Raw genomic sequence first — 27,504 nt, 5'->3', positions numbered from 1 at the left:
CCAGCAGGGGGCGGGCGCGGGCGGCGCCGCGGGCGCCCTGGGAAGCCGCCGGGGACGGGAGCGTTGGCGTCCGGCAGCCGCTGCCCGGCGCGTCCCGCCGCATCCAGCCCCGCGGCCGCCTCGCCCCGCATCCCGCCGGCAAGTGCTGAAAGCGGGGGGGTGGGAGGGGGAGAAATTGGGGCGGGGGGGGGGGAGGGGGGGGAGGCTGGCAATGCAGAGCGACAGCAACTACCAAAAGTTCTCGCTTTTTGTAGTAATAGCTCCCTTGTTCCGGACTTGGTTCTGCTCAGCAGACCTGCAGCTGGGAATTTAACAAGCCTCGGTTTTGAAAATGCCTCCCGCTTACCGGTCTTTGAATTTGATCAATGGCCTTCCAGAGCTGAGGAATACCTAACAGCGAGACAAGTCAATGAAAAAAATGCAAGTTTCAGGATCCAAACTACACTAAAAGATGTTCTCCCTTCACCTTATGGGAACAGTGCTGTCGAGCAAGCTGCAGTTGCTTTTTGGTTTGTTTATCGCCAAGATATGTCACAAAGTGATGTGACTTTTAAACTCTTCTGACTGTTCAAAGCCAGCAAGCAGCAGCAAAATTAAAGCAAGAAATTTACTTGAGGATTTTCAAAGAAGAAAGCTGTCTTCCGAGAAGAGCTAAGTAGGACAATGGCATCTGGAGAGTGCCTCCTGCTAGACCTGGAAACAGATAACTTCATTCTCTACAACATCTCTGTCAACCACAGTACAAACCTCTCCCTCCTCGGTGATGACTGGTTCTACCCAGCGTTCTTTTACGCCATCCCCACGATCTACGGGATCATCATTTTGATAGGCCTTATTGGCAATATCACTTTGATTAAGATCTTCTGTACTGTGAAATCCATGAGAAATGTCCCTAATTTGTTCATCTCCAGCTTGGCTCTGGGAGACCTGCTGCTTTTAGTGACTTGCGTGCCCGTGGACGCCAGCAGGTACCTTGCTGATGAGTGGCTGTTTGGCAGAACTGGATGCAAACTTATCCCCTTCATACAGCTCACCTCGGTAGGGGTGTCTGTCTTCACCCTCACTGCTCTCTCAGCTGACAGGTAAGCCAGCTGCTGTAGGCTTGAAAAGAAGTCTGCATAATCATGACTCCGTGAAATGCATGATTCTGAATGTATATTTTCAGGTAACAAGTACGTTTTTTAACTAATGAGGGAAAAGGAGCAACTTCAGTTAATTTCTAGTTCACAGAACACACAACTTGGAGAGGACACAGACTGAAGAAAGCAATTTTTTTCTAGGCTAAACTAAATGTTTGTGCAGTTTAGCAAAGAGTCTAGCTTAATTATAAGGAAAACAAAAGCAGATGAAGCCAAAGACCAGAGAGAGAAAATGCCATTAATGAAGCCCTGTTAAAAGACATCATGTCCACATTTGCCAAAAAGGTAGTTGATCCATATTTCATGAAGTGTGAAGGTGCTGGAGCAGCAATTTAAAGTGCAGTTAGAACCAATTCTTTCTAGTGGCTTGCTTTCTTAAGGCTAATTACATGTGAGGCAGTATTTCATGAAATATGTTTCAAATATTCAAATGAGGATGTCTGAATCCAGGAATCTCAGTTCACTGTTGCCAGTGTACTTTCCTTGATTAAACCATTTGCCCCTTATCCAATCGAAACTGATCTGTGCTGTTGGTTCGGAAACTTTGTCTTCCAGTAAAGTTTGGTAAAAATAACATGTGATAGCTATTTTAGAGTATCTGAAAACAAGTTTGACTTTAACAAATGATATGCTTCTAATCTATTTTAGGTTTCTGTGAGGCTTTTGAAAACTGTCTCGGAGCACTCAGATTTAAATTCAGAAGATATTTTAATTTGTATGTTATTTGGAAGGATGAAGCCTACCCTTCTGGAAAGAATTTATTAGACTGTTGGCTTTTATAGAAACTCCTGTGCACATCAGAGGAGCCAGGATATTTTGTTTCTAATTTGGATGCTTCAGAAGGAGATTAAGGAATATATTGCCACTGTGCTAAAATTAGAAAATCTCACAGAAGTATGAAGATTTCCAATGAGAAAAATCATTTTGGTTTTGGTTTGCTCAAAAAAAACCCCCGGGGATTGTATTTCTTGGTCACAAAGAAGTGACATTAGGTTTGCTTTTGGTAGCCCCTTGCATGCCACTCTGTGTCTCTCCTCCTAACCTAATACAAATCAGCAGACTATTTTTGTTCAGTTTTCAGGGTAGTTCATATATATTTCAATATACAGTACATGACCTCAATGAAAGCAGGTGACTCCATAGTGCTTCACAGACAGAACAGCCAATATGTTTATTAACTCCTCCATGCTGGGGTACATATAAAAATAACGCTCTCAGTCCCAATAGCAGATGACAAACAGGACTATGTGTAGACAAAAGTCTTTAAGCACTTTTCTCTAGAAGTGTTGGGGAAATAGGACAACTGCACAAATTCCCTAGGAAAGGACTACTCTGAGTTTTGTGCAGTGGCTGGAGCCCCTCTGCCTGCTCTGAAGAAAATGTTAGGAAAATAATAAATCTTTATCCAGGAAATTCATCTTTCCAAAGCTGTAACGTAAGTTGTTTTAAGGAGTGTAAGGAAAAGAAAAATACATCATACGGAAGATTATGTTAGAGAGATTTATTGCTCTCCAATCATGTGCCACATAAAGTAAATATCGCAAATGCTTTTACTGAGCAGCACATCAATACCATTTTTGCATGAAGTGGACGAGCAGAACAGAAAAGAGCAGCTGTGGCAAGCTTGGGGTTTGGTGACTTTAAATTCTGAATCTCAGCTTTATCTGGATCCTGTTAACCATTGTGCTGCACTGGTGAGCAAACTTTACCACACATTTCAATGCCACTTGGCTATAAGGGAGAGGGGCATGCATGTGGGAGAAGACTTTATATTCCCATTTCCAAGAGATCAGTTTACCCTCTTATAATGCATCTATTGTCCGCTGCAGAAGGAAACAATAATGAAACTTTTACCTTTCTTAGCTATATGAATCTGAAATGCTGTGCATTGAACCACAAATGGCCCTTATCTACTATGTTTGCTGAAGTTTTTGTTATAGTATATTAACAGCAGTGCTGGGATAATTTTGTTACAAAATAATCCAATCTATATTTTGTCAGCTTACAGCCCATTAGTCTATCTTTATTTTCTTAAAACTGTCACCCTGAATTCTAGGCCCCAGTATTAACCACATCAGAATAATTAGGAAAATAAACTTAAAATGTACAGGGAAAACTTCTGAGATGCAAGTTGACTGTGACCAGCATGGTGATGCCTGCATGGGTCTGCCTGTACCTTGCTGTGGCCCCTGGGGCAGGGAGATGCTGACCCTGGCACTTGGGGTTGGTTTCGTGGATAACCATTTCCAAGGTCAGACACGGTGTTGCATGAAGGATGAGTGGCAGCTCAGCACTGCAGGGAAACACCTGCAGAAGTCAGGGCCATGGTGGTGAGACCAGGGTAACACAAGAACCCAGAAGTCCAGCAGGCAACACTGCTCAGGCACAGCTCATCTCACTTGGCTTTTGCTGTCTGAGGTGAGGAGCCATTCCAGGATAGTCAGCAAGGTGTCCCCTAATCCATGGAAAGAGACACCTCCAGAGGAGACAGGACAAATCACCATGTCAGGATACCTAGCTCCCTCCTTGGGTATAGAGGAAACCTTGTGATTTAGCACAGATCAGATGCCCGTATTTGAGATGGCTAATGATCAGTGATGTGAACCCGATCTGAGCTGCTCGCATGAGGCATGTGAATGTCCCTGTTCTCATGAATCAAAGCCATAGACCATGGCAGAGAAAAAAACTCCCTAAACCATCTGCTGTGAATAGCATCACATGGCACCGTCTTCAAGGAAGGGGAGACCTGTCAGTCCACCACAGGCCTTTTGTCTATAATTTATCTTCTGCAAAAACTAACAATAAAACACCCTCAGTTCCAGCTCCCTTCCATTGACAAAAGCAACTGAGAGCAACTGCTGGCATTACTGAAGGAATTGTGGTGATGCCTAGAGAGACCTGGCATTGCAGGAGTCAGAAATCTGCTGTGTAAAGAAAAGCATTGCAGTGTGATACAACAGGGTCATTTCAAAAGTTGTGACCCTTGAAACACAAGATGAAAGGCAGCGGGTAGGTGTGATGGCAGATACAGTACATGAGCGAGCGGTGAGACACATGCTACGTGTTATGACAATTGTACAAATAATGTCAGTTGCTTTGGATCACCTTCTGAAAATGAGGGACTCAGTTTTAATAGATTTTTGCACAGCCCACATCAGGGGCACAAAGGCATGCCTCCCCAAGGCACACTTTTCCTCTCTCCATTGCCACTTTCCCGTGTTTTAGGCAGGGTTAATCGTACTGAATCGATCCTCTGTTGGTGACTGCAAACACTCAGCTAAGTGCCAATCTCCCACACGGAGCAAGCACCTAAAGCTGCTCAGCGGTTTGAGCTGCCAAGACGTAGTGGTTGTCCAGAGGATTGGCTGCTCACTTGCAAACTTTTCTCAAGGAGAAACAGAGGGACAAACTGCTGATCTCAGCTTTTACTGTAGCAGGAGCCTCCCAGCCTGCCAGGTGCTCTGCGTGCACGGAGGCAGAAGAGGATGCCTGCAGAGGTTGGGTTAGGTAGGGCATAGCCAAAGGATCCCCGGGTGCTTAGGTTGGCTCTGGGTACAATCATGAGATTGTATCAGGCTAAAGTTAAAGTATTTGAGACAGTGTGCAAGAAAGGGAGAAAATTAAAAAAAAAATGTTAATATTAGAAATGTGTTTTTTGTGGTACTACTCAGCTGGCTGTGTGGTGTCTGCATCTCTCCAGCTGCATTTGCAGGAGCAGTGGGACCTGTGGGCTAGACCTGTTTCCCTGTGAGCTTGGTGAATTTACAGAGCGGGCAGGAGAGGGTTAAGGCCTGCGGTGTGCTTACAGCCACCCCCCATGAGTGATAAGGCGCCAGGGCCAGTATACAAGAGCAAGAAATCAAGCAGTCGATGCCTGTGTATGTGTGTTTGTGTGTTTTAGAAGGACTGTGAATGAGGTTGACAGGGGAAGGACATCTGTCTGCCCTGCTGCTCTGCTCTGTCGAGGCAGCACATTTCTTCAGCTACTGCTCAGCTCATCCCAGCAAAGAGGGAGTTTGGGTTCGCCCAACAGCCTGCCCTCCTCCTCCTCCTCGGTGCAAAGGGAAGGGGTACAGAGGTGCCTGTGAGAGCAGTGACACCTGGGCCACTAGCCCAGGCAGAAAAGCCAAGGCTGGCTCAGCAAGTGGCAGGAAATGAAGGAAAATCTTTGCACAGTAAGAAGAAAAGCAGCCCTCTTAATTGCCCTTGTCATGGGAGATGTCTTCATTTAATTGACTGTTTCTCCCATGACTGACAGGGTTTATACATTTGCATTTGAATTACCCAAGCTGTCAAGCACTGATCATACTTCCCCACTGTTCTGCTGACAGTAAAAAATCAAAATGCCCTGGTGCTCATGCAGTGAAACCTTCCTGAAGTAATGCTGGCTTTGCAAGCACACAGCAGGGTAAGCGTAAAGCATAACTGGAGTTTACGAGCAGCATCTTTACTTGAAGCACCTTGGACTATCTGGATTTTAGCACCAGAAAACTGCAGCAATGCCTGCCAGCCAGAGCTATCTGCTGTCCTGTAGTGGAAGGGAGTGACAGGGTAGTGAGACACATCGGGTGACATCACATGTGAGGTTAGGTGGCTTACTTTGGTAGGACCAGCTGCAGACAGCAGGAATTGCAGTCATGTGAGAGACCTGAAATGAGGATGTTACCTTTGGAAATGTTGGCCCCAGTGCTTGGGTGCAAGGTTGGTTGCAGGGATGCTGCAGTGCTTCCATCTGTGCTGGGTCCCTTGGAGTGGGTCACAGCCAGAGCTTTTGATGTTACTCTGAACTCATGTGACAGTTTGTTTATCTAAGAGATAAAAACTTTAAGCAACCCTCTCTTCTAAAAACACAGTGGTGGAAGGAAAGAAACAAATCCAGAATCTCTAGAAACGTACTTTTAAATATGCAACAATCTTTGTTTAGTGCACTCATCTCTTCTGTGATTTGGTGTCTTCATCCCCTACTATAAATATTAGATACAATACCAAAGGAAAAGTAATATCTACATGTCAGTTCATGTGTTTTATTTTACAGTCACTGGGTTATGTCTCCACAAGAGGATTAAGGGAAATGTGCCACCCACCCTAAAATAAAGCTATGGAAAGCCAAACTGGATTTCCATCAAGTTGATTTACAGAGAGACACTTCTTTTTTTTTTTTTTTTTTTTTTAATACCGTCAGTTGTAAAGTGTCAGGTCCATAGTGGTTATGAGTTTATTCTGGGCAGTCTAGTCACAGCATTCATGAAATCCCTTCAGGTCGCTAAAACACTATGTTGGAGCAATTTACTTGCGCTGTAATTTACTGTGCAGCCTCAGGAAAGTTTTGAAAGGGTGACGGAGAAAAAGCTACTCTCTGAACTACTGAGACAGCCTCTAACCCAGCCGATGTGCTTTGGCAGAATGATACCCCAATGTGTACTTTGAATCCACCGATGCGATCTCAGCTGGAACATCGGTCTTCCCAAGCCAGGGAAGAAAACCAGAGGCGTGTTGGACCCCAGCCCAAAGCCTTCCCTCCCACTGAAGCATTGCGCAGCCCCTCCTCGACCCTTGCTGCTGGCACGGTGTCCATGCCTCTGCTCTTCTTGTGCTGATGGCACAGGGTGTGTGAGGAGAGAGATACACAGACCTCTTTCAGCCACTGTACAGAGTCTTAGATCCTGTGTTGCTGGCCACTGTGTCAATATAATATAAACACTTTTAGAACCCTTGGGTTTAGCTCTCATTTCCTCCATCCCTGCATCCATCTGCACCAAGAGAAACAGATCAAACAGCACAAACTGTCTGAATATCTTGATTAGCTGGAGCAGATGGGCAAAACACAGTAGATGCACTTCTATAACCAGGAACATTAGAGCTTCCATTTATATCAGTGGGACCAGTGCACAAATCCAAGGTTAGAGTCAGTGCTAATGTGCTGGAGACTGTCAATATTTAAGCAATCAAAAGGAAGAAATGTTAGATTACCTGTTGTTTACATTTCAGCAAAACGTGAAAACCCCAATCAGTTGTCATGGTCTCATGGTATGAAGTGCTGTACACACTGTTAATAAGTAGAGCGACTGGCCACGGAGAATTTGCCGGCTGTGTGTCAGACTGAACGTGGTGAGCTGGGACGTCAGCATCGCTGCAGGGAGACAAGCTTACAGTGGTCCTATCAATTCATGTGGTACTACTTGGTGTTCAGATGTGGACGACAGCCTTACTGAGAAGAGCAGGAGGGAGTTGAGCTGAAAAAGAGAAGCAGGCACAGCCTGCCCTGTATATGTTGTGAAACATTCAGTAGCTGCCTTGCTCACAGACAGCCCTTGCAATAACCTGTTTTCCTCCTGTTTTGAAAAAAAGAGTGCACCGCTAGCCCGGTGGAGCCCCCTCACCTTGTTTCTCACCAGTTCTGCACCCACATGCCCACTTCACCCCATACCATGTAGGACACCATAGGCCATGAGATCCTGCCTGAGCTCCTGCTCCCAGCAGGCTCTTTGATTCCCCCCACACTGCCTGCATAGGACCTCAGGCAGAGCAGGGGGGGTGGTGTCCAGAAGCCCAGCCTGTGCCCTGGGGCAGAAAGCGAGGGCAGTGCCTGGGTCCCCCACATTGCTGAGGCACCAGAGGGCATCCTAGCAGCAAGCCAATTGCTGTGCTGTGAAGAAAGGCAGAAAGCTGGAGTCCCTTGCAGAAAACTCTCCTCCTGACACCAGGCCAGTGACCAGTTTAACCAGATGGTGGAAGACTGTGGAACACCAAAAGAGAAGTCTTGCCAGAGTTCTGCCCATCCTGTCTTTGTCTGCTCTCTGGGTACGGCCAGTCTCTGCAGCTCTGTGGGAAGGCAGGACAGAAAACAGCACCACGACACCCCGAGAGGAAAAACTATCTGTTCCCAGCTGAAGACAGCCCTGAAGCATGAAATTTAGACATGTACGGTCAAATGACCGTCTCTGTTCTCCCAAGATCAAGAAATGCAAATGCTGGACTAGCACTGACTGCACTAGCCATCCACTTCAGCAGCATTTCTTGCCTGTACCCATACACCGAGGCTGCTGAATAACTCACAGCGTTTGGATTAAAAAAGATCTTTTCAGTGACTCTAGGCAACTTTCTGAACGTTCAGACTAAAGGTACACATATCACTCTGTCCCCTTCATGTGCCTCTGGCATCCTGTTATCCTCACGGCTTAAAACTTGTGTCGTATTCAAATTGAAATTCATCTGACCTCTAACCACTGCATAATAATCTAACTAAGAGCATAATTGAAAGGCTGAGAGAGTTGGGGTTGTTCAGCCTGGAGAAGAGAAGGCTCTAGGGAAACCTTACTGTGGCTTTTCAATACTTAGAGGAGCTTATAAGAAAGATGGAGAGGGACTTCTTACCAAGGTATGTAGGAATAGGACAAGGGACAACAGATTTAAATTGAAAGAGGTAGGTTTAGGTTGAACATAAGGAAGAAATTTTTTACAATGAGGGTGCTGATACACTGGAAGAGGTTTCCCAGAGGAGTTGTGGATGCCCCATCCCTGGAAGTGTTCAAGGCCAGGTTGGACGGGGCTCTAAGCAACTTGTTCTAGTAGATGTCCAGGGGGGCTGGACTAGATAACCTTTAAAGGTCTCTTTCAGCCCAAACTATTCTATGATTCTATGACAAAAACAGTCAAAGATGGCACTAGATTGTTCAGCCCCAACATGCAGCTGAAAGTTCATATGGAGGTGATGGTCTCTTTTGCCTGTTTACTGAAGCCACAGAAAGGACTTAAGCGTCATATAACTGACTTACTCTATACTAGCTAGCTCAGGTACTGATCACACTAAAGCCATGACACAGTGAGAATGGCACAGGATATCTCATTTTGTCAGGTGCGGAAGAGATGTTCCAATATCTTCTCTCGGTTTCCTCTTGCCTTGAAAAATCGCTAGTTCTTTGGCATAGTCTGCTCACTTGTGTCTTAGATTTACTGTTTTACACCTGGCTGAGTTAAAATGGCTTCTGTTAGATGATGGTCATTTACCCCCATGATTCTACAATATTTTTACAGTGTCATCTGCAAATTTTCCCAGCAAAGGTTTTATAGCCTGCTGAAGGCAGCTGATATACACAATAAATAACACTGCAGCTAGAGCAGGTTCCCAGGACCCAGGCTAGAAGTGGCTCCACACACTGCTACCTTTCCACCAGCATGTTTGAGGTCCTCCTAGGGATTTTAACCCTTGTCCCATAGGAGAGAGGAAGGGATTGCATGGATGTGATTAGGGGAGGATGGACCACGCATGCCCTGGCACACACACGTGCATGTATTTACATGCATGGTCACTTGTGCCAATGTGCCCATGCAGGCTGTGCCTCCCTTGTACACCAGCATGGCCCACACCCTTTTTACATCACCTATAATGTTGTGACAATATAAAAAAAAATCCTAAATTTGCCATGTATTAAACAAGACAGGCTTATACTAATTATCATCTGTTAGCAGGATTAATCTCACCATTATTCTGTCTACAACTGGCCTTGGGTTACCCAAATTCTTGCAGTTTTCTTGGTCACACCTTCCAGCTTTCCAAACTTCACAACTTTGGAGCCAGTTCTCCACTTCTGATGAAGTTCTCCACTTTTTCAAGATTTGTAAAAAAATTAACACCGGTTGTTCCCTGTCTGGTTCCTTTAATACTCCTAGGTGTAAATTATTTAGGCCTGATGGTGTGAAACTGGTTTGTGTTAGCAAATGTTGGCTCACATCTTTTTTAATAGAGCTGACAATTTTCTGCTACATCTATAGTACTACACATATGGTATAGATCCCTCCTCCACATTTGGTCTTGAAAACAAATATGTAGTAGTCGTTTTCGCCTTGTTTCATCATTGTTCGTATCTCCACCATTTACATGGATGCCTGACTTACTGGTTATTTTTGCTCCTGATTTATTTAAAAATGCACGTTTGTCTGTTACACAGCGACCTTTGATAATTTGTTGGCTCCTCCAGCTTCCCTTATCAGTCACCAACATTTTTAAACTCTGATATTTGCTGTCATTTACTTTTGCCTTTTTTCCCATCTGTTGTATATTGATTTTTTTAATTACTTCTTTGAGATTGTAGCATGGATCCTCATTTTCTTTTATTCAGGGCAGCTTTTTGTCCTGCATGGTTTTTTCAGGGCAAGGTGTGGGAGACAAAGGTGGAGACTGGGTGTCAGCTGCTAATGTATAGTTAGCATTGCCCCTTTTATATTTATATTCCCAGTCAGTTGATCTGAGAGCTGCTTTTCACTTCAGGAAAACTGTTTCTCTAAAGTTTCATACGTACATATATATATATATATGTGTGTGTGTCTGTATATAACTTTTTATTATCTTTCCACAAAATTAAGGTAACCACACCACAGCTGCTATAACTTGAACTGCTAATTTTAAGGTCAATGATGGATTATTTTTCTGTCAGAACAAGGTACAATATTGATTTATTGTACATCACAGGCAGGACTTTTTGGGTTGAAATACTTCCATTTTTAGAAACCCCAATGAATTTCTGTAACTGGCTCTGTGAGACACCCAGCAATTATGCCACTTGTTAGGTTACCCAGTGATGCTGGTTTTATGCACCAAAGGTGATATTTTCAGGAGAAATAAGGTTGATTCTCTAGTGAGATGAGGAGTCCCTGTCTGAAGCTGCAGCTTTAGTTGCCCTGGTAAGAGTTCAGTCCTCAGGCATGCAGAGCCCCTGGTCCCATCCCACTGAATGCCGGAGACTTGTGCTGAGACAGAAAAGCCTTGGATGGAAAGCATCACTGGGGCTTGTTCCTTCCTATGCCTGGTGGCCCAGGTGCCAGTGCCAGCCCTCCCAGCTCTGCTCTGGGCATACATCACATTGCAACCCTGGCACCAGCAAGCTACTCCACCAGCGTGTGATCTGTTGCCGTGTGGCACGAACAGGTACGTCCCTCTGCTGAGCAGGGCACATCTCTCTGACTGTGCTGAGCGCTGAGCATGTAGAAATGTGCACAGCAATTAGCTGGTATTGAGGAGCTGGGGCACTGGCTGTGTGTGTGAGCTTGCTGGTTTTGAAATCAAAGGATGTTTTTCAATGAATGGGTCCCACCCCTCCTTCAAACAGCAGGTCTTACAACCATTTGCCAGGACAGTGACAAACTGCGAGGCTGGCCCATTGAAATCTTTGACTTGGGATCGAGGTTTCATTCAGAGGCTTGGCTGAAGATCACCTACAGCGAATAAATACTCTAGGTGCAAAGGGGATCTTTCTAATAAGGAAAGCACTATCCATGGGACTCCTACTGTTTCATGCAGTAATGTTTACATCCGTTGTTTTCCATATGTATAGTTAATTCTGAAATATTTTATGCTCTGGATGGTCATGATTAGGAATAGAACGTTCACTACCAAATGCTTACTATTTAAGCTGTCCTTCCCCAGTGTGTAGTGCAGTTCAATGACCTCTAAAACAGTCTGTTTCAATTTTGACCTTAGTCATTCCTGGCCTGAAATTCCCATTTGTCTATATTCCAGGATGATGTAGCAGTATGCAGGTATAGACTGAAATGTGAATGCACACTTCAAAAAGTGAGAACTATGTCACTTCCATCAGTGCCTCCTTTTCCTTTTCATTTAAATGTTAATTAATAAAAAAAGAAAGTAGGCAGTACCTGCCAATGTATGTAAGACTAGCCCATTAGAGATGTCTTTGTGCCCATATGCAATTTACTGAAGTAAAGATTTTAATAACAGATGTTCACCCAAGAATCATGCTTAATAATGATAATCTCAACTAAGTACGCAGAAAGCACATAGACTCAGAATAGATTGTCGTAGTGTGTTGATGCGTTAGACAGTCTAGCAATTGTGTGGATTTATTGAATTGTCTTCAGAGCTATAAATATTCATAACATTCATGGTGGAAACAATATAAAGAAAGTTTGGGGCATTGCATTTCTCATAAATTTCTTGGGATATTTAGTGAGACTTTTTCTTTGCTTTCAAAGTGGAGCTTCACACTCAACAAGGCTCCAAATGCTTCATTTATGCAGTTTTTGCATAGCATCAACTTTGTCTCTGTTGCCTGAGGCTTTTTTGTATGGTAATTGAGCCAGTCCTTCATATTATGTGGGCAAAACAATAATGTGATGCTAGTAGAACATAATTACAAAATCTTAATGAAAAGATTCTCCTTCAGTCTATTGATGGGCCAAGATCAGATCAATGTGGGCACATTCAGCTTACAGATGGGAAGAGATGGATGGGAATCAGAGGAACTGTGAATTGCACATCTTTCCTCCCTCTTTCAGTTACAGGTAGGAACAGAAGAAATATGGGGACATGCTAACTGAGAGGCAGTTCTTCTGTCATTGCAACAGGAAGTCGTGGCAATTTCAGGAGCTCATTTACTAGGGATGGGAAGAACCCAGCGTTTTCACTTCACAACAATTTAGGTGACTGGTTTTGTAAGACATCAGTCCATTCCCACTGATCTCTGCTTTTTTATTTAAGTTTCAGGTTCACATTAGTGCAACATCTCAAAATAGATCTTAGTTTAAACAGATTCAAAGTTTGTAAGTGGATTTCTCACTTCAGAGAAAAAAACAGAAAGCGGCAATATGGCAAATCTTTCCGCCAGCCCGATGCAGTCTAAACACTGGGAATGGTAATGAAGGAAGGACGGGCAAGCCTTCTAAAACTGTGTTTGAACAGGTTTTAATGCACTTGTTTTTTAAAATCATTGTACAAATTCAGGAGTGGAGCCCAGGATCTTTTTATGTAAACAGCGTAGGACATCATAATGGATGATACTACTGGGAGGAAACTTTACTTGAAACTTAAGTACTCCTACAAATTCATTTTTGAGAGGCAGTGTCCCATTTGCCTGTAGGAAGGATGGTGAGGGGTTTTTTTTTCTCTTATATTTCTTGCAAGCATGAGGTTCAGCTGCAGGGAGATGGGCATGCTTGGAAGGATTGAGATAAATAAAGGGCAGTACTCTGTGGCAGAGCCTCTCTCAGCTGTTTTCTCTTGTTATACTCCTGCTGAAAAAAGTAAGGAAGAAAAAGTTATGAAAGCAACTTAGTGCCTCTTTTAAAGCCAGATTCAATAGATGAGAGGGATGTAGTGGCTGGCACATAGCTGCTGTACAATCCTTGCTGTCATATTCAGTCACCAGAAACATCTCTGACAGCCACCTACCTGTGTGACCAGCTGCCTTCGCTGCCATGAGGGAAGGATGTTTCTTTCCCATTGCCAATGGCAGCAACTGCAGTTATTACAGAGGACACAGATTATTGCAGCTGAAATTAGGATCTACTGACCTTCCAATTGTAAAGACGCTGCAGAAGGTGGTATCTCCCAGCTTAAAAAAGCCTCTTTTTTTGTAGTCCATACCTACCAGGTATACAATGAGGGCTGATTTATGTGCCATCTCTATTAGCTTTAATAGCTGACATAAGGGAAGGGGAAAAGGATTAATACAAAGCAATCATAAAAGAGGAAAGCAAACTAAGGCTGCCTACAGCACCAGCTTCCCCACACAGCATGAAGTTACCTCCCTAAAAAAAAAACCCAAACAAAAAAACACCAAAAAAAAGACAGTGAGATATATGGAGCAAAGTTAATTTATAATCCAAGGGAAAGATCTGATTTTCCTCCTATGCTTTAGTTGTTTTAATTTATTTTTTGTGGCTATTATAGCAAGCACAAGTAAGTGGATGAAGGTGACAGGAAGAAAAACATAAAGGAGGCACTGAAGCTGCAGCCTTAGGGATAAGGTTATTTCTTCCCCAGTGTGAGAGAAAAATTGCCACCCTTCATATCTCTCTGCTTAGGAACATATAGGCAATATGGCTTTGAAGGCAAAGCATGTTTATACCTCAGCTAGTGTGCATTTTCTTGGCTCAGCTGAGGGCCACAAAGGTGGCTAAAATATTTTGCACCAGCAGAGAAGCTGCATCCAGGAAATTCTGACATCCATTTGGGGCGTTATTTTGATCTGTGTCTTTGGAGAATATACCTGTAATTGTCTTTTTCATGATAAAGCTACCTCTGTGTTTATATTTGAAGTTGCAGCTTTGGGGCTAAGTGTAGGGTATTAACCAATGTTTGCATAGTCGAAGTTTTAGAGTACATTAGGTGGTGTTATCATTAGTTACATTATTATTAGCATGAGGTAATGGCACAGTTTTCCAGTTTCCCTGGTACATTAACTTCAGTGGGAAAAGTATTTACCAAAAAAAAAAATAGTGTGTGTGTGTCACATTTTAGCAGTTTATGGTCATTTCAGTAGTTTCGGTTGTGAGAAACGATTACTCAGTGAGCATGACAGCGATCCTAAAAGACATGTAGAAGACATTTTCCAGGATTCAATGGAGAGGCATGCCTCCGTGAGCTTCTACCAATCCCAAAAGAATTTTGGGAATTAGGTTGAGAAGTGACCATACATTATAAGTTATTGAATTTGGATGTTCTGGGTTGAAGCAACCCTCTCACCAAGCTCCTGGAGGCCTGGTGACTGACCTGGAGAAGAAGGATGGCAGTGAGGTCACTGTGGCTGGTGCAGGGGAGGAGTGCCTTACAGGGCAAATCCTCACAGTGCCTAATGAACTGTGATTATATTATTTGCACTTAAGACAGCCCCACATGTAATTTATTTGTGCAGGCTTCTTTGAACAAGACTGCAAAGTAGAGAGAGCACTGGCATCCATCCTGGTCAGAAGGTCATTGGCAGCTGCTGTGCATAAAGCAAGGTTGCTGCTTCACAAGCGCAGTGGGAGCAGACACATTCAAAGACTGAGCAGTAGAAAAGGTCAACATCTCTTTCTTTCATATTTCCTATCAGATTGGCAACCCAGTCATTTTCATCTGGGCCGTTTGACAACTGGAGAGAGACTGGCGCTGATACAAGTTCTTGACTGTACTATTTTTTATTCAACTCAATCTTCGGAAGGCATATTTTTCTTTTAAAATTTTGGCCTTTGTTGTAGGGCATGAGTCATACCTCTGGTTTTTAATATTTTTCAAACATTTCTTTGAAAGTGGGTTGAGAAAGGAGTTCAGCTGAAAAAAAGTGGTGTCAAACAGTAATTAGAGACAATGTGAGAGCAGCAGAGGTGATAAAGCCAGGGCCATGCCTAGATCTATTGCAGACAAGCTGAGCATGCAATGTGACACGTACTCTCAGAGCCCGTGCTGCTGCATGGGTTAACAATAGCACTGCTGTAAGACCTTTGCGTGAGAGCTCACTTGCCTGGCCACCTAGGTCCACGGCTCCACTGAGGTATATAAGCGCATTCATCAACGTCCCCTTAAAAGTAGTTTGGGTGATTCCGATGCTGGATGTTAAGTGTTGGGAAGTGATGTGCCTCAGGCTCACTCATCCAAAAAACATTGCAGAGGACAAAGCTGTGGAAAGCTTGAAACAATATTTCAGACACAAGCTGGAAATATAGATGCTGAAAAACAGAACCAACTGCTGCTCAAATCCAGTCTACCTTGCTGAAGTTCTTAAGAAATGTCAAATAAATTATAAAATCCAGGGTTGACCCTATCTGGAAAATGATGTGGAAAAGGAGTAAAGAGGTTTCTGAGTCCCACTCAGAAACCAATCAGGAGCTGCAGCTTTTCCACTCCCTGAGCACCAACCACAGGCAAATCTTCCAGTGGTTTCCCAGACCAAGCCCCAACCCAGGGATCCGATCGCTTGTGCATCCCCCCACTGCCCATACACAGAGCAGCCCTCGCAGCTGCTGTCCAGAACCCAGGCTGGTGTGGGAGAGCAGAGCTGCTGAGATGCAAGCTGGTGAGAGACTCAACGCATCAGCAAGGTGGCTGGAAATGGAGACTCCTACCAGATCATGCTGATCAGTTAAGCATTAGTACTCAGAGGATAACATAGATTACCGAAGATTTCTGAGTGAGTGAGCCCACCATCAAAGAAGTCATAGAGATAGTCAGCAAAATAATTTGATTCAATTATCAGGTTCTTAAGAAAATATCAACCTGTGTTCCCACATCTGAGAATCTACATTTCAAAACATATTTTTTATGTTTGTTTTTGCTGGTTTATGTTTTTGTGCTTTCAACCTGGTGCTTTTGGTCTACATTGAGCCCCTTGCAAGCAAAGCATCTCTCAGATCTTCTTTTGTGTCTGCTGTAGTAGGCCTTAAAAACAAACTAAATGCCTAATAATCAATGCCAGCATTCCTAGCCCTTTCTAATTATGTTATTTCAGAATTATATTGTTTGGAAATGCCATCTCTAATTAAAATGTACCAATAACTTGAAACAGATTAATATTCTGACTCTCCCTACGCCATTAATGTTAATAAAAACTAAACAGAATCTGTCTTTCTCTGTGTTCTTTAACTCATTCATGTTACTGGTAATTAATATAGGAAAATATTCGCTCAGCTGGCTATATTGTGTAAGAAAATCCCTGAAATAATTATGCTAACATGCCATGTTGATAAGCATACAATAAACATCTGCAGAAATAACTTTGCATTAGCTAGATTTATGGATACCTTGATATATAGTTAATATTCTTTTGCATTTGTCTTCCTTAGATTTTACTGAAGATGTTCAGTTAGCTAGTGTTCCGTCAATAATCTATGACTGGTGAATCATATCATAAATTGAGCTGTTTCAGCTACTTTGTTTTAGTAATCTGCCTATCTCTTCCATTTTATTACTGCAATAGTCATAACATCATATTTGCTGAAGTGCTGTGATTTTCTTCACCTGAGATTATGATCTTGCACTAGATTTTGCTTTCTGGAATAACACCACTTAATTCCCAGTTTCAGAGTGCAAGTTAAAGAGGTGCTAAGCAAGCCTTAAAAATACTATGTCTGGCTCCTGCATCTGTATAGCTGAAACAAAGGGGAGCTGGAGAGGCTGGAGAATAAGTGATTAAACAGAAAACTATTGAGCAAAGTGTTTGCAGTCCATGAAAGGAAAAATCATTTACAAAAGACACCTGTATGAAGAAACATCTGCAAATTATGAGATGTCCAGGAACAGTCTTTATAAAAGTAAATATAAATAAATGTGAGCATGTATGTACTTATGTATACACATATATACATGCATATGTATAAAATATATGCATCTAAATGTGTGTATGTATATAAAACACACACAGAGATGTAGACACTTATACACGTATATTCATACATAGAGGGAAAGAGTAGGTATGATGAGCAGGATATTGCTTAGAATTAGAAATGGAATGCTTATCCTGCAAATAAGGAGATTACCCAGTTAAAACAGTGCAGGACTGAGAGACTCCTCTCTCAAATGCTGAGCTTTAAGGTAATGCAGGCTATTGTACATGCAGCATCAGTTGCATACATTAGGCATCCCTAAAGCAGGGGTTTGGGCTGCCAGGCAGATGGAACCTGCTGTGTGCTGCCTGGACTCAGGCAGAGTGTTATGCTTACTACCTCTGCTCCCACCCCAGTGCCCAATTCAGCCAGCTGAAAAAGCCAGGATCCTGGTAGGAGCTTAGAAATGGACTCCAGAGCACCCACATGGGGAAGGACCCCACCATGCCAAAAGTGTCTGGGACAGCCTAGCACCCAGGCACCCATCCATCCCCGGAGAGCTGATAGTGACCAAGAGGGGACCAAATGGGCCATGGGCAATGTGGGATAGATCCTGAAAGAAACATCTAACAGATCGCAATTGTTATGTTGATGACCCTAAATACTTATTTATGAAACCTGTAGATATTCCTTCCTAATTATCTTTTTTTCTTCTACTGTGTTCCTTAAACACTTATGTGAATTGTGATTTACTCAGAGTGTGGATTCCTGCTGGAGCAGGGCTCCAGCAATTATGAAGCTCTTCTGTTTTCTGGTCCTCTCATTATACACATCAAGTCAAAATAAATTGGATTCTTTCATTTTCTTGGATTCTAAAGTACAATTTTCTGAAAGGCTGAAATCATGAAAGACAAAATTGCAAATCAAAAAAAGTCTTCTACATATCTAGCATAGCAAGCAATAGGTTTTTTTTCTTCAAGAAAGTCACTTAGCATCTCTGGCTACTTAGCCTGGGTGCACTGAGTTATGGACAACTCTTAGTTGCCAGCTGCACCACCAAATAGCAATTACAGCAGGCAACATGCTCTTCGTAGCTTGAGAAAACATAAGATTTGGCTTGCCAGAGGCTAGCGTACCCACAGCTCGAAATGTGTGGCAAAATTTCAATCCAGTTTCCTTCAACACTATTCTGTGAAGGGATGTAAAACACTGCTTGCTTCTGAAGAGGAGTCTATGATTGCACTTCCTATCTTAATGCTATTTGGACACATACATACAGGCAGCACCCTGCTTTGTTGGGTCAGTTACAAATTAAATGAATGCAGAATCAATACATATGAAACTGAATGGACCCAAGACAAGTGGCTTCGGTTTAAAATGAGAAATCTATTGAAAGCATCAAAATTTAAAACACCAGGGAAAAAATCACAGTCTTGAGTAAAGAAGGATTTGGTTTGGTTTTGTTTGGGTTTTTTTTTTTTTTCTAAATGGAAATGAGAAGCAACAATACGATGCCCGAGTGTTGAGGTCAATATAATATTTAATTATTTATTTTTTTTTTTTTAGGTATAAAGCTATAGTAAGGCCAATGGAGATCCAAGTATCCCATGCACTGATGAAGATTTGTGTGAGAGCTGCTATAATCTGGATTGTATCCATGCTGCTTGCCATACCTGAAGCAGTGTTTTCAGATCTGCACCCTTTCCATGACAAAGTGACTAATAAAACCTTCGTCAGCTGTGCTCCTTACCCTCATTCGGATGGGCTGCATCCCAAAATTCACTCAATGGCATCATTTCTCATCTTTTATGTCATTCCGCTATCTGTCATTTCAGTATATTATTATTTTATTGCTAAGAATTTGATCCGAAGCGCTTACAACATCCCCGTGGAAGGAAACATGCACGTGAGGAAACAGGTAGAGACTTAACTTTCTTAAAAAATCCACATTCCCTGTGAATCTGGGAGTAAAGAGGAAATACAGGGAAATTTATACAGGAGCAGACTGCATCTGTTGTGCTAATTTAATTGGTTAGGTGGGGTAAAAGATTTTAAATGGTTGAAAAAAGCCATGACACAGGAATAAGCAGTTAAAGCATCTTCTCCTGTTTCTAAGTTCAGAGATTTTGGCAGGGTGGTTACCATGGCAAACACAGCAGGAAACCCATGCCAAAGCCCTGGAAGGTATTGACTAGGATGCAGGGAAAGAGGCAGAGCTTGCTATGGTGTTTGGAGATTGAAGCTGAGGTGTGACATGGGAGAAAATCAAAACTTCTCACAGCTGCTTCGTCAGAGAGAGGACTTGGGATAAAGCCTTGCTCTGTGGAGCAGTCCCTTTCCACACAGAGGGAAATGCTGGCTCTGTAATTCAGTCCTCTGGACTAGAAAGGCAAATAGGACACAGCAATAGGGAGTGGAGGTGAGGGAAGCCCCTTCTGCAAAGCTCCCCTGGGCCAGGAGCACTGGTGTGTCAGGGAGGTGCGTGGCTGCTCCACAAGAGCAGTGATGCCTGCTGCGCTCACCATGGATCCAGCCCTTCTCCGCTGGTGCTGTACCATGTTGAGAAACCAGTACGGGCTAGAAAGGGACTGAGGGAGTGGAGATCAGGACAGATGGTGGTGGATGCAGGGTGTCCAGAAGGGAGGATGGAGCAGGACAGTATAGGGTCTTCACAGATGCACTGAAGTTATGTGCCTTGTGGGTGGTGTGATCTTTGCAGTGTGGTATCCCAGAAGATGAGAGTCCTGGCTTCTCCCCTTAAACTCTTTGGTCATTATAATTGTCTCTCTAAAAACGCCTCTTTCCTAGGGTCTCTGGAGGGGAGTGGTGCTGGACAGAATGACCTGTCCACCTGTTATTTGCCCTCTAATAAGCCAGACTGGTCAATCTTCTGGTCCAATAGCTGTAGCCTCAGATTTCAATTTTCTTCGATTTATATAAACAGGCCATTTGCTCTGGCATAATGCAGCCTTTTAACCTTCCCTTTATTATTATCATTAATAATTAATATAAATATTAATATTATTATATATATTATTAAACTTCCTTTATTACTATGCAGAATTACCTCTGTTACTGTCACTTGTGAGTGGGTGGTTTTATAAAAAACCCCAAACCATCCCACTGCAGAGCTCACAGATGGGCTGGCTCAGCTGGGACCCATGTATTTCAAGTGAGTTTCACGCCCTGGTTGACAATGTGTGGCTGAAAATGTGAGAGTCCTGAACCAAGTGAGGGGATTTAGCCAGGATTTGGCCCACCTAACTCCAAGCTTTCAAATGGAGGCTGCTTCCTCTTGACTGCTCCTGTTGTCAGCAAGTGGAGAGAAAAAGTCATCTCCAGGGGGAAACTGGGTATTTCAGGTCAGTGCTTAAATCTGAATGCATCTGAGCCTTGGGTTGTCCAAGTAACAAAGCAACAGCAGGGTAACTTGTTTCTAAACAATTTATTTACCTTGACATATTTACCTTATTTATCTTACCTCATCCTTTCAGCTGAGGTGTGCTTCAACCTAAGCTAAACTAACACAGCTGTTCTTCAGCTGAATGATTGCCCGTATAATGCACCCAGCTGCCATCACCTTGGGCTGACCTAACACAATCATCTCATGCAGCCTTCGGCTGCTAAGGTGAAACAGTAGGGCTGGAAAGCTGTGTTTTCTGCCCATTAAATGATGTGCCATCCCTGAAATCCTTACCCTTTTCCCCTTCTGAATGTGTGTAAATCTTTCTCCCCTGCAGGCCATTTTTCTGTTGATTTGATGACTGGATTAGTGACAACAAAGCGAGTAGTCAAAGCAGCCCTTTCCCCCTTTGGTTTTGGGGAGAGAGCTCCAAAGAAAGCCAAAGGCAGGGCTGCAGTCTAGCACCATCAGTCCATCATTCCTGTCCTGCAGTGCATTCAGGAGCTATAGGTCTCTATCTGAGATAACTGGTATCGATTTCTTTACTGTGTTGCTTCCTTTCTTTATAGTGCAGATGTGGCCTCAATAGCCCTCTATCAAATTAAGGATACATTTAAAAAGAATATATCGTTCAGCAAAGGAGAGCCCTTTCTTAAAGGATTTAATTTTCAGCCCGCTCTCTGGAGACATCATCATCTGGTACATGTCAATCCCTGAGCTCGGTGGCTGATTTTCAGTGGGGCTGGTAAAGAGGCACAAAATAAAGTCAGAATGGGTTTGTGCGGTCTCTCCTGCCTACTCCCTGCTTGCAGCTGTCCAGAGGAAAGATCAGCCTGTGTAAGATGCTCGGTTTCTGCTTTACCTGTGCAGCTTGGAAGGGGAGTGAGGATGGGGAAGTGTCCCAGGAGCGTGGCCAGACACGGGGGCAGGAGCGAGGGCAGCAGGGAGCTAGGAGCTAGAGGCAGTTTCAGGCCGTTCAGGTCCTGCTCAAATACAGGGAATGGGATGCAACAAATTCCATAGCGGGGGCTGGGAAGAGGTGCAGGGATTACCACGGAGAAGAACATTACAAAGCCCTAAAAAGCCAACAGTGCTACACTTTTTGTACCTGCAAACTTCTGACTGTGCAGCCTCTCCCAGAGAGCAGCATATTTTAGCAGGTCTTTCTGGGCAACCCTGTCTGTCCTCTCCTTTTGGGTGACCTCTGTCATGGCTCTTGTGTTTGTTAGGAAGAAAGATGTGGCTTTCACTGGCATTGTTATCTTAGTGTGCGGCACTGGTGGACAAAATACAAGGTATGATTTACCTCAGCTCCCCTCAGTTGAGTAATACCCTTGGGTTGACTCCAAGCCCGTACACATAAGTAAAATACAAATGTGGCTTGTCCACATGAAGGTTATACTGCATGCTAGCTGACATTGTAAAAGCACCCTTCCGTGACAAAGCTCAAGCTATGTTAGGAGAGGTGGTCATTCATCTGTTCACCACCTAGATCTGTCTTTTCCTCGTAACCCCAGCTCTTTCAGCTGAAGGGTTCACCTCACCGCTGCCTTGATGTTTCTCCAAGTACAGAATTTCCTCTCTCTGTTTCTCCGGTTCCTTTGGCCTCTGAGTGCTGCACGTGGTCTCCAAGGGCCATGAGCTATTGGCAGCATTTTTGTGTACATATACCACATGGCCCCAAGGCAGAAAGTCCTGCCTCTGGACTCTGTGAAATATCCCAGACCCCTACACCATAATTAATAATAATAATAGTAATAACAACAAGATAATACATATAAATTATCTAAGTTTGTATATATTTTATGTGGATAACTAATGCAGATGTCCGCACTTTTGTTGGCTGAGCTGGGATTTTACAAAGTGACAAGCCTTTGGAATTTTATCTCTAAACAGGACAGGAATGACTACTTTTGTAATAATTTTTCATGATTATTTGCTTTTAGGGGAAGGGGATTGAGGAGAAACACGGAGGGTTCTTGACTCTGTGTTCTCCTGCAGTCCTGGTTGCCCTGCTCCAGCTGTGCTGCCTGCCACGTGCTAGCCCCAAAGCTGCAGCACTGGGAAAAATAGTTACTGATCGGAGCTAGGACTAGCTGCTAATCTGAATTTCTTTTTCTTCTTCCAGATTGAGTCCCGTAAGCGCCTGGCCAGGACAGTATTGGTCTTTGTGTGCCTCTTTGCCTTCTGCTGGCTTCCCACTCACATCATCTATTTATACCGGTCCTACCACTACTCAGAGGTGGACACCTCAGTGCTGCATTTCATTGCCAGCATCTGCGCTCGGATCCTGGCATTCACTAACTCTTGTGTCAACCCATTTGCTCTCTACTTGCTCAGCAAGAGCTTTCGGAAACAGTTCAACAACCAGCTACTCTGCTGCAGAGCTCGTCTCCTCATGCGGTCCCAGAGCATGGCCAGGAGCACCACACGAATGACCTCCCTCAAGAGCACCAACCATTCCCTGGCTACCTTCAGTCTTATCAACGGCAATCATGTCTGCCATGAAGGCTATGTCTAAAGGGCACAGTCAGGGACCAATGCATCAGGTACTCAGCATGGCCGCTTGGTTTTGCTCCATGGGGATGATGAGTAGCGCCACACACACACACGCACGCGCGCGCACACACACACATGCGCGCACGCGCGTGCGAGGAAGCCCGATGTGCTCAGAGAACTCTGAGGAGCTTGAAGCATCCAGTGTTTCATCCTGGGCTGAGGCTGAAGCATCCAACCCATTTCATCCTGGACTGAGGCATTGCCAGAGCAGCAGACCATTGAGCACCAGCCCACAGGAGCTCCCTGGGAAGCGCTGCGCTGCTTCAAGACCTGCTGCTTTTAATGAGAGCAAAGTGAGCATCTTAAGATCAAAACTAGTTTGGCTCTGCAGGTTCTTCATCACTTTCTGCGCAATCCCAAACTCGGCAGACTTACAGCAGGGACAAAGACAGTATCAGGTGCACAAAATCTGTCAGAACAGTTGCATCCAGCAGTTCATGGTATAATATATATTGATACCAAAATAAATTCACTTAAATAAGGTAAATACTTTAAAAAAAGAGTTCAGTGTAGGTCATTTAGAGACTTTCCAAGTATTTATTAATGATCTGAGTACAGTGTTAATTCATGGTATAAAAGATGTCAAGAGTTTACTGGGGCATGTCGGTAGCCGCATCTGAAATGAGCGGTATCTTGCACCACATCAATGTGAAAGCAGTAACTTGAATAAATGTGAGTTGGAATACGTTTACAGTTTTCCAGTGTGTGAGCTTTTGCCATGTTGTGGAGGAGACAGCAGGGCATCCTCCAAGCATTACTATTTTCCTCTTCCTGTCTTCAAGGTGTGAGATAGTAAATGTTTCATCACCTAAGGGATACCACAAAATTTTAGTTGGGTTTGTCTAATGTCAGGCAATTAACAGAAAATGAAGCACAGCTATTTTTCATGCAGTGGTGTTTTGTAAAAAACACTCTAGTCTTTCAGTAAAAGCTAGCAGCAATGCAAGGTCTGATCTCCAACCGACAGGCTTTTTCCATCTATCTTCACAGAAATCTGTGAAGACAGAGTGCCAAAACTGGCTAACAGATTGGAGACTCAGGTCTTCTGTAACGTTTACTCCAGAGCAGTTCCTGTGCCAAGTACCAGCTATTCTGGAAATAGGAGCATGGTGTCCCACAGGTAACAAGTGTGTGGACTATAGGACAGGCAATGAAGCTGCACACCTAACAAAGAAAGCTGCTGCAAAATGAGACCATAAACCAAACGCTGTAGTGGAATATTGAGTTTTCAATGGCCCTCATCCTCTTTGATGATGACCCTTGTCCTTACCACGGCAAAAGAAAAATGAAAGCTAGTAAAACGTTGTGTTGAGCTCACTCTGTGAATGTAGACAAAGTCATGTGTGCAGTGTGAAACCACTCAGCCCTGTATGTGCGGCTGCCCAAGGGTGCTGGTGGGAGCTGCTGTCTCCAGGGGCTGCAAAAGGGCTGTGATGCCAAAGGTGGAGCTCTGAAAACTTGGACTGATTTTGCCTTTGAGAGCAGTGCCCTCTGGGTGAGGTTCAACATGCAGGTACGTGAGCTCAGGATGTGGCCACACCACCATGCTGATGTGCTGCTGAGGCCAGTCCTGCCCTGTCCCCCACCATCCCTGGGCACCACCCACCTGCAGTCATGAGTGTCCCCACACCCCAATCAGGATGAAAACTAATGTCATGGTGTTTTTTTACAGCTAAGTCAATTGCCTTGCTTTGCTGTCTGTGTAGATATGGTGTTAATTTCAATTTACTGGGCTATCTGAGGTCCTCATTTACTAAACTTTTCAGCAGGACGGTGCTTTCCCTGATCTTTAACATTAAAACCACATACTGTACCAGAAGCGTAGTCTGTGACCGTTTCAGAGAGTTTGGTCAAGTTTTGAGCTGTTTATGGCATTTCAGAATGAGAAAAAATTATCTGGCCTGAGACATTTTAACAAAATGTTTTCTTCTGCCTTGTAAGAATTTAATCAAGGCAAGCAGAAATTACATGCTTCAACAGCAGCCACACCATCTGTACATGATGTGTCCTCCTGCCTGGTAAGGTTACTGTTGTTCTACAAAAGGCTCCAATAGTTACTGAATTTTTGTTTCTGAGGGAAAGGGAAAAGCACAGCTATGACGTAAGAAAATCATAAATACGGGGAAAAGAGTATTGCTATATCTTGCTCAGGGCTAAGCTGAATCCAGACCCTGCCCCCTGAGAAAGATACAGGGGAGTTACGAAGATACACCAGCACAGAATTAAATAAGTGCTATTGATTTTACTCTCTTCTTCCTAACAGAGCTAGTGAACCCTCCAAGGACAGAAAAGATGGTTGGCTCTGGTCTGGAAAGTGCTTTCCAGAAATGCAGCTGCAGGTGTCTACATATGTCACAGCCTCACCGTTGCTTAATTTGCTCAGTATTCCTTTTCTCTTTATTTTTGGAGCAGGTAGGCAAAAATTTAGAGGGGAGTTCCATGCAAAATGTAATCCTTTCATCAGAATCTAAGATATCTAACAACTTCTTTTAATTTTTAGCAACTTAGACAAAGCCTTTTCACATGAGATGTAAATGTTCATTAACATTCTTCATTTTATTCAGATCACTGCCCTCCCATATAATATCTTTAAGACAAATATACAGTTCTGTGAAGAAAAAAAAAAGATCTACTAGCAAAAGGTTACCTGCAAAAAATATTTTGGAATCTGTTTCACAAAAATGCACTCAATTTTTAATACCATAGAAAGAGCAAATCTGAGGTTGGCATTGTTTCTATTTCATCCTTGTATTAAAATAATGAAAAAAATCAACACAGTAGTGGAGGTCAGGGGAAGAAGATTCAAGAAAGTTTTCTGAAATATCCCAGCATGTAATTGAAATATTTGTAGCTGTAATTGTTTTTTTGTTTCCCGCTTCTTGTCTCATTACCTTGGTTTCAGAAACATGATGTACTTTACACTGCTGCAGCAGTCTAATCCCTTATCTAGAGATATCTCGGTGTTTGCTGGCACAACCACAGCGCTGATTCTTTCAACCTGAAGCATTGCCCACAGTGTTTCATGGGTTTGATAAATTTTCAAAGTGGCCAAGATAAAACCCCTGCCCTGGCAGGTGACTCCAGCGCCATGTGCTTGGGTACTGCTCAGTCCTGGGAAGCTTTGCAGTCCTCAATGGGGAGCGCCCTTGGCTGTGACCCTGGGGTCACACAGACACCTCTAAAACTGGAAACACGTGAAATTCCCCTTGAACCAAATAGCCCTTTGGGTTCAGTCTCCTCTGTCTCGCCCAAAACGTGGCAGTTTTGTCATGTTCAACTAGCTGCAGGGTGTGGGTGGGGGGAAAATGGCCTCTGGGTCAGGATGCTGTATGTTCCGCACCAAGGGAGTATTGCTGTTTACTACAGTGCAGCTATGCCTTCATCCTGGGTCAGAAGTACTACAGGTCAGAGGGTTTGTAAAAATATGTAGCTGCCATTAGATGAATTGGTGTGAAATAAAAAACTAATATCAAACAGGAACATATTGAGTTATGTCCATGCTTTTCTCAGAAGAAATTAAATAGGTCAAAATGTTGTTCTTCGTTAGGAATTTGAATTTTTTGAGATCCTTGAATTCCCTTTGCTCCCATTGAATGTGGTGGGAGATGAAGATGCTGAATAAATCACAGTTTTCAGCGGTTCTTGCTTTATTCAGGATTATTCAGGGCAGTTTGGCTCTAAAATGATTTCTCATAAGCTTTGGAAAATCACTGCAAAGAATCAAAAAGTATGGAAACTTTCTAAGACTGACGCCAGGTAAAGAATCCAGAGTTCCTCAGCTCTGGCTATGAGGAGAATTTGTATTGCAGTGTTTCTAAATATTGCCTTTTAGGAAATGTTTAAATATGAAAAATCAAAGGTATGTGATTCTGCTGCATGGCAACAATACCTGTGAGCTAGAATAAATGCCACATGGTGGAAAGGAAGGGTTATATTGTTGAACACAAATATGTATAGAAATATTTGTTGAACACAAATAGTTATTTTAGTAGAAAACCCCACAAAATAATATATAAGGTAATGAATTTTTAATTTGTTTTAAACAAACAAACAAAAAAAAAATCAAAAGGTCTATTTACCTAGCAAGAAAACAAGAAATCTGTTATTGGTATGTGTAATCCTGATTCTCCCAATGAGCTTGATTTATATGGAATGAATGCTATAGTTAAAAACCAGAGAGATCACAGGTTTATGCACGGTTTGGTAGAAATAATATACCTTCTGGCTCATTTTTCTGACAAAATACAATATTTTTTATAGCAGAAAACTATCTGTGTGTATTCAGTTGGGGGAAAAAAAATGTCTTTCAGCCTTCTTTAAAGGCAAGGAATTCAGTATTACTTATCTGAGCAGTAAGCAATCCCCCGA

The 27,504-nt window shown here is 43.2% G+C and overlaps 1 protein-coding gene across 1 annotated transcript; it reads left to right on the top strand.

Moving 5' to 3' along the window:
* The first annotated feature begins 277 nt into the window (after positions 1 to 277).
* GRPR (gastrin releasing peptide receptor) lies at positions 278 to 23,813 on the top strand. Its single transcript, XM_037377540.1, has 3 exons — positions 278 to 1,082; positions 18,741 to 19,092; positions 22,706 to 23,813. The coding sequence occupies exons 1-3, from the start codon at positions 664 to 666 to the stop codon at positions 23,096 to 23,098; spliced, it is 1,164 nt and encodes a 387-aa protein (XP_037233437.1). The 5' UTR covers positions 278 to 663; the 3' UTR covers positions 23,099 to 23,813.
* The last annotated feature ends 3,691 nt before the right edge of the window (positions 23,814 to 27,504 follow it).

This window comes from Falco rusticolus, chromosome 2, assembly GCF_015220075.1.
Source record: "Falco rusticolus isolate bFalRus1 chromosome 2, bFalRus1.pri, whole genome shotgun sequence".
NCBI classification, from domain to species: domain Eukaryota; kingdom Metazoa; phylum Chordata; class Aves; order Falconiformes; family Falconidae; genus Falco; species Falco rusticolus.
Note: the sequence above shows the minus strand (reverse complement) of the source record. Positions and strands in the feature narration are given on the sequence as shown.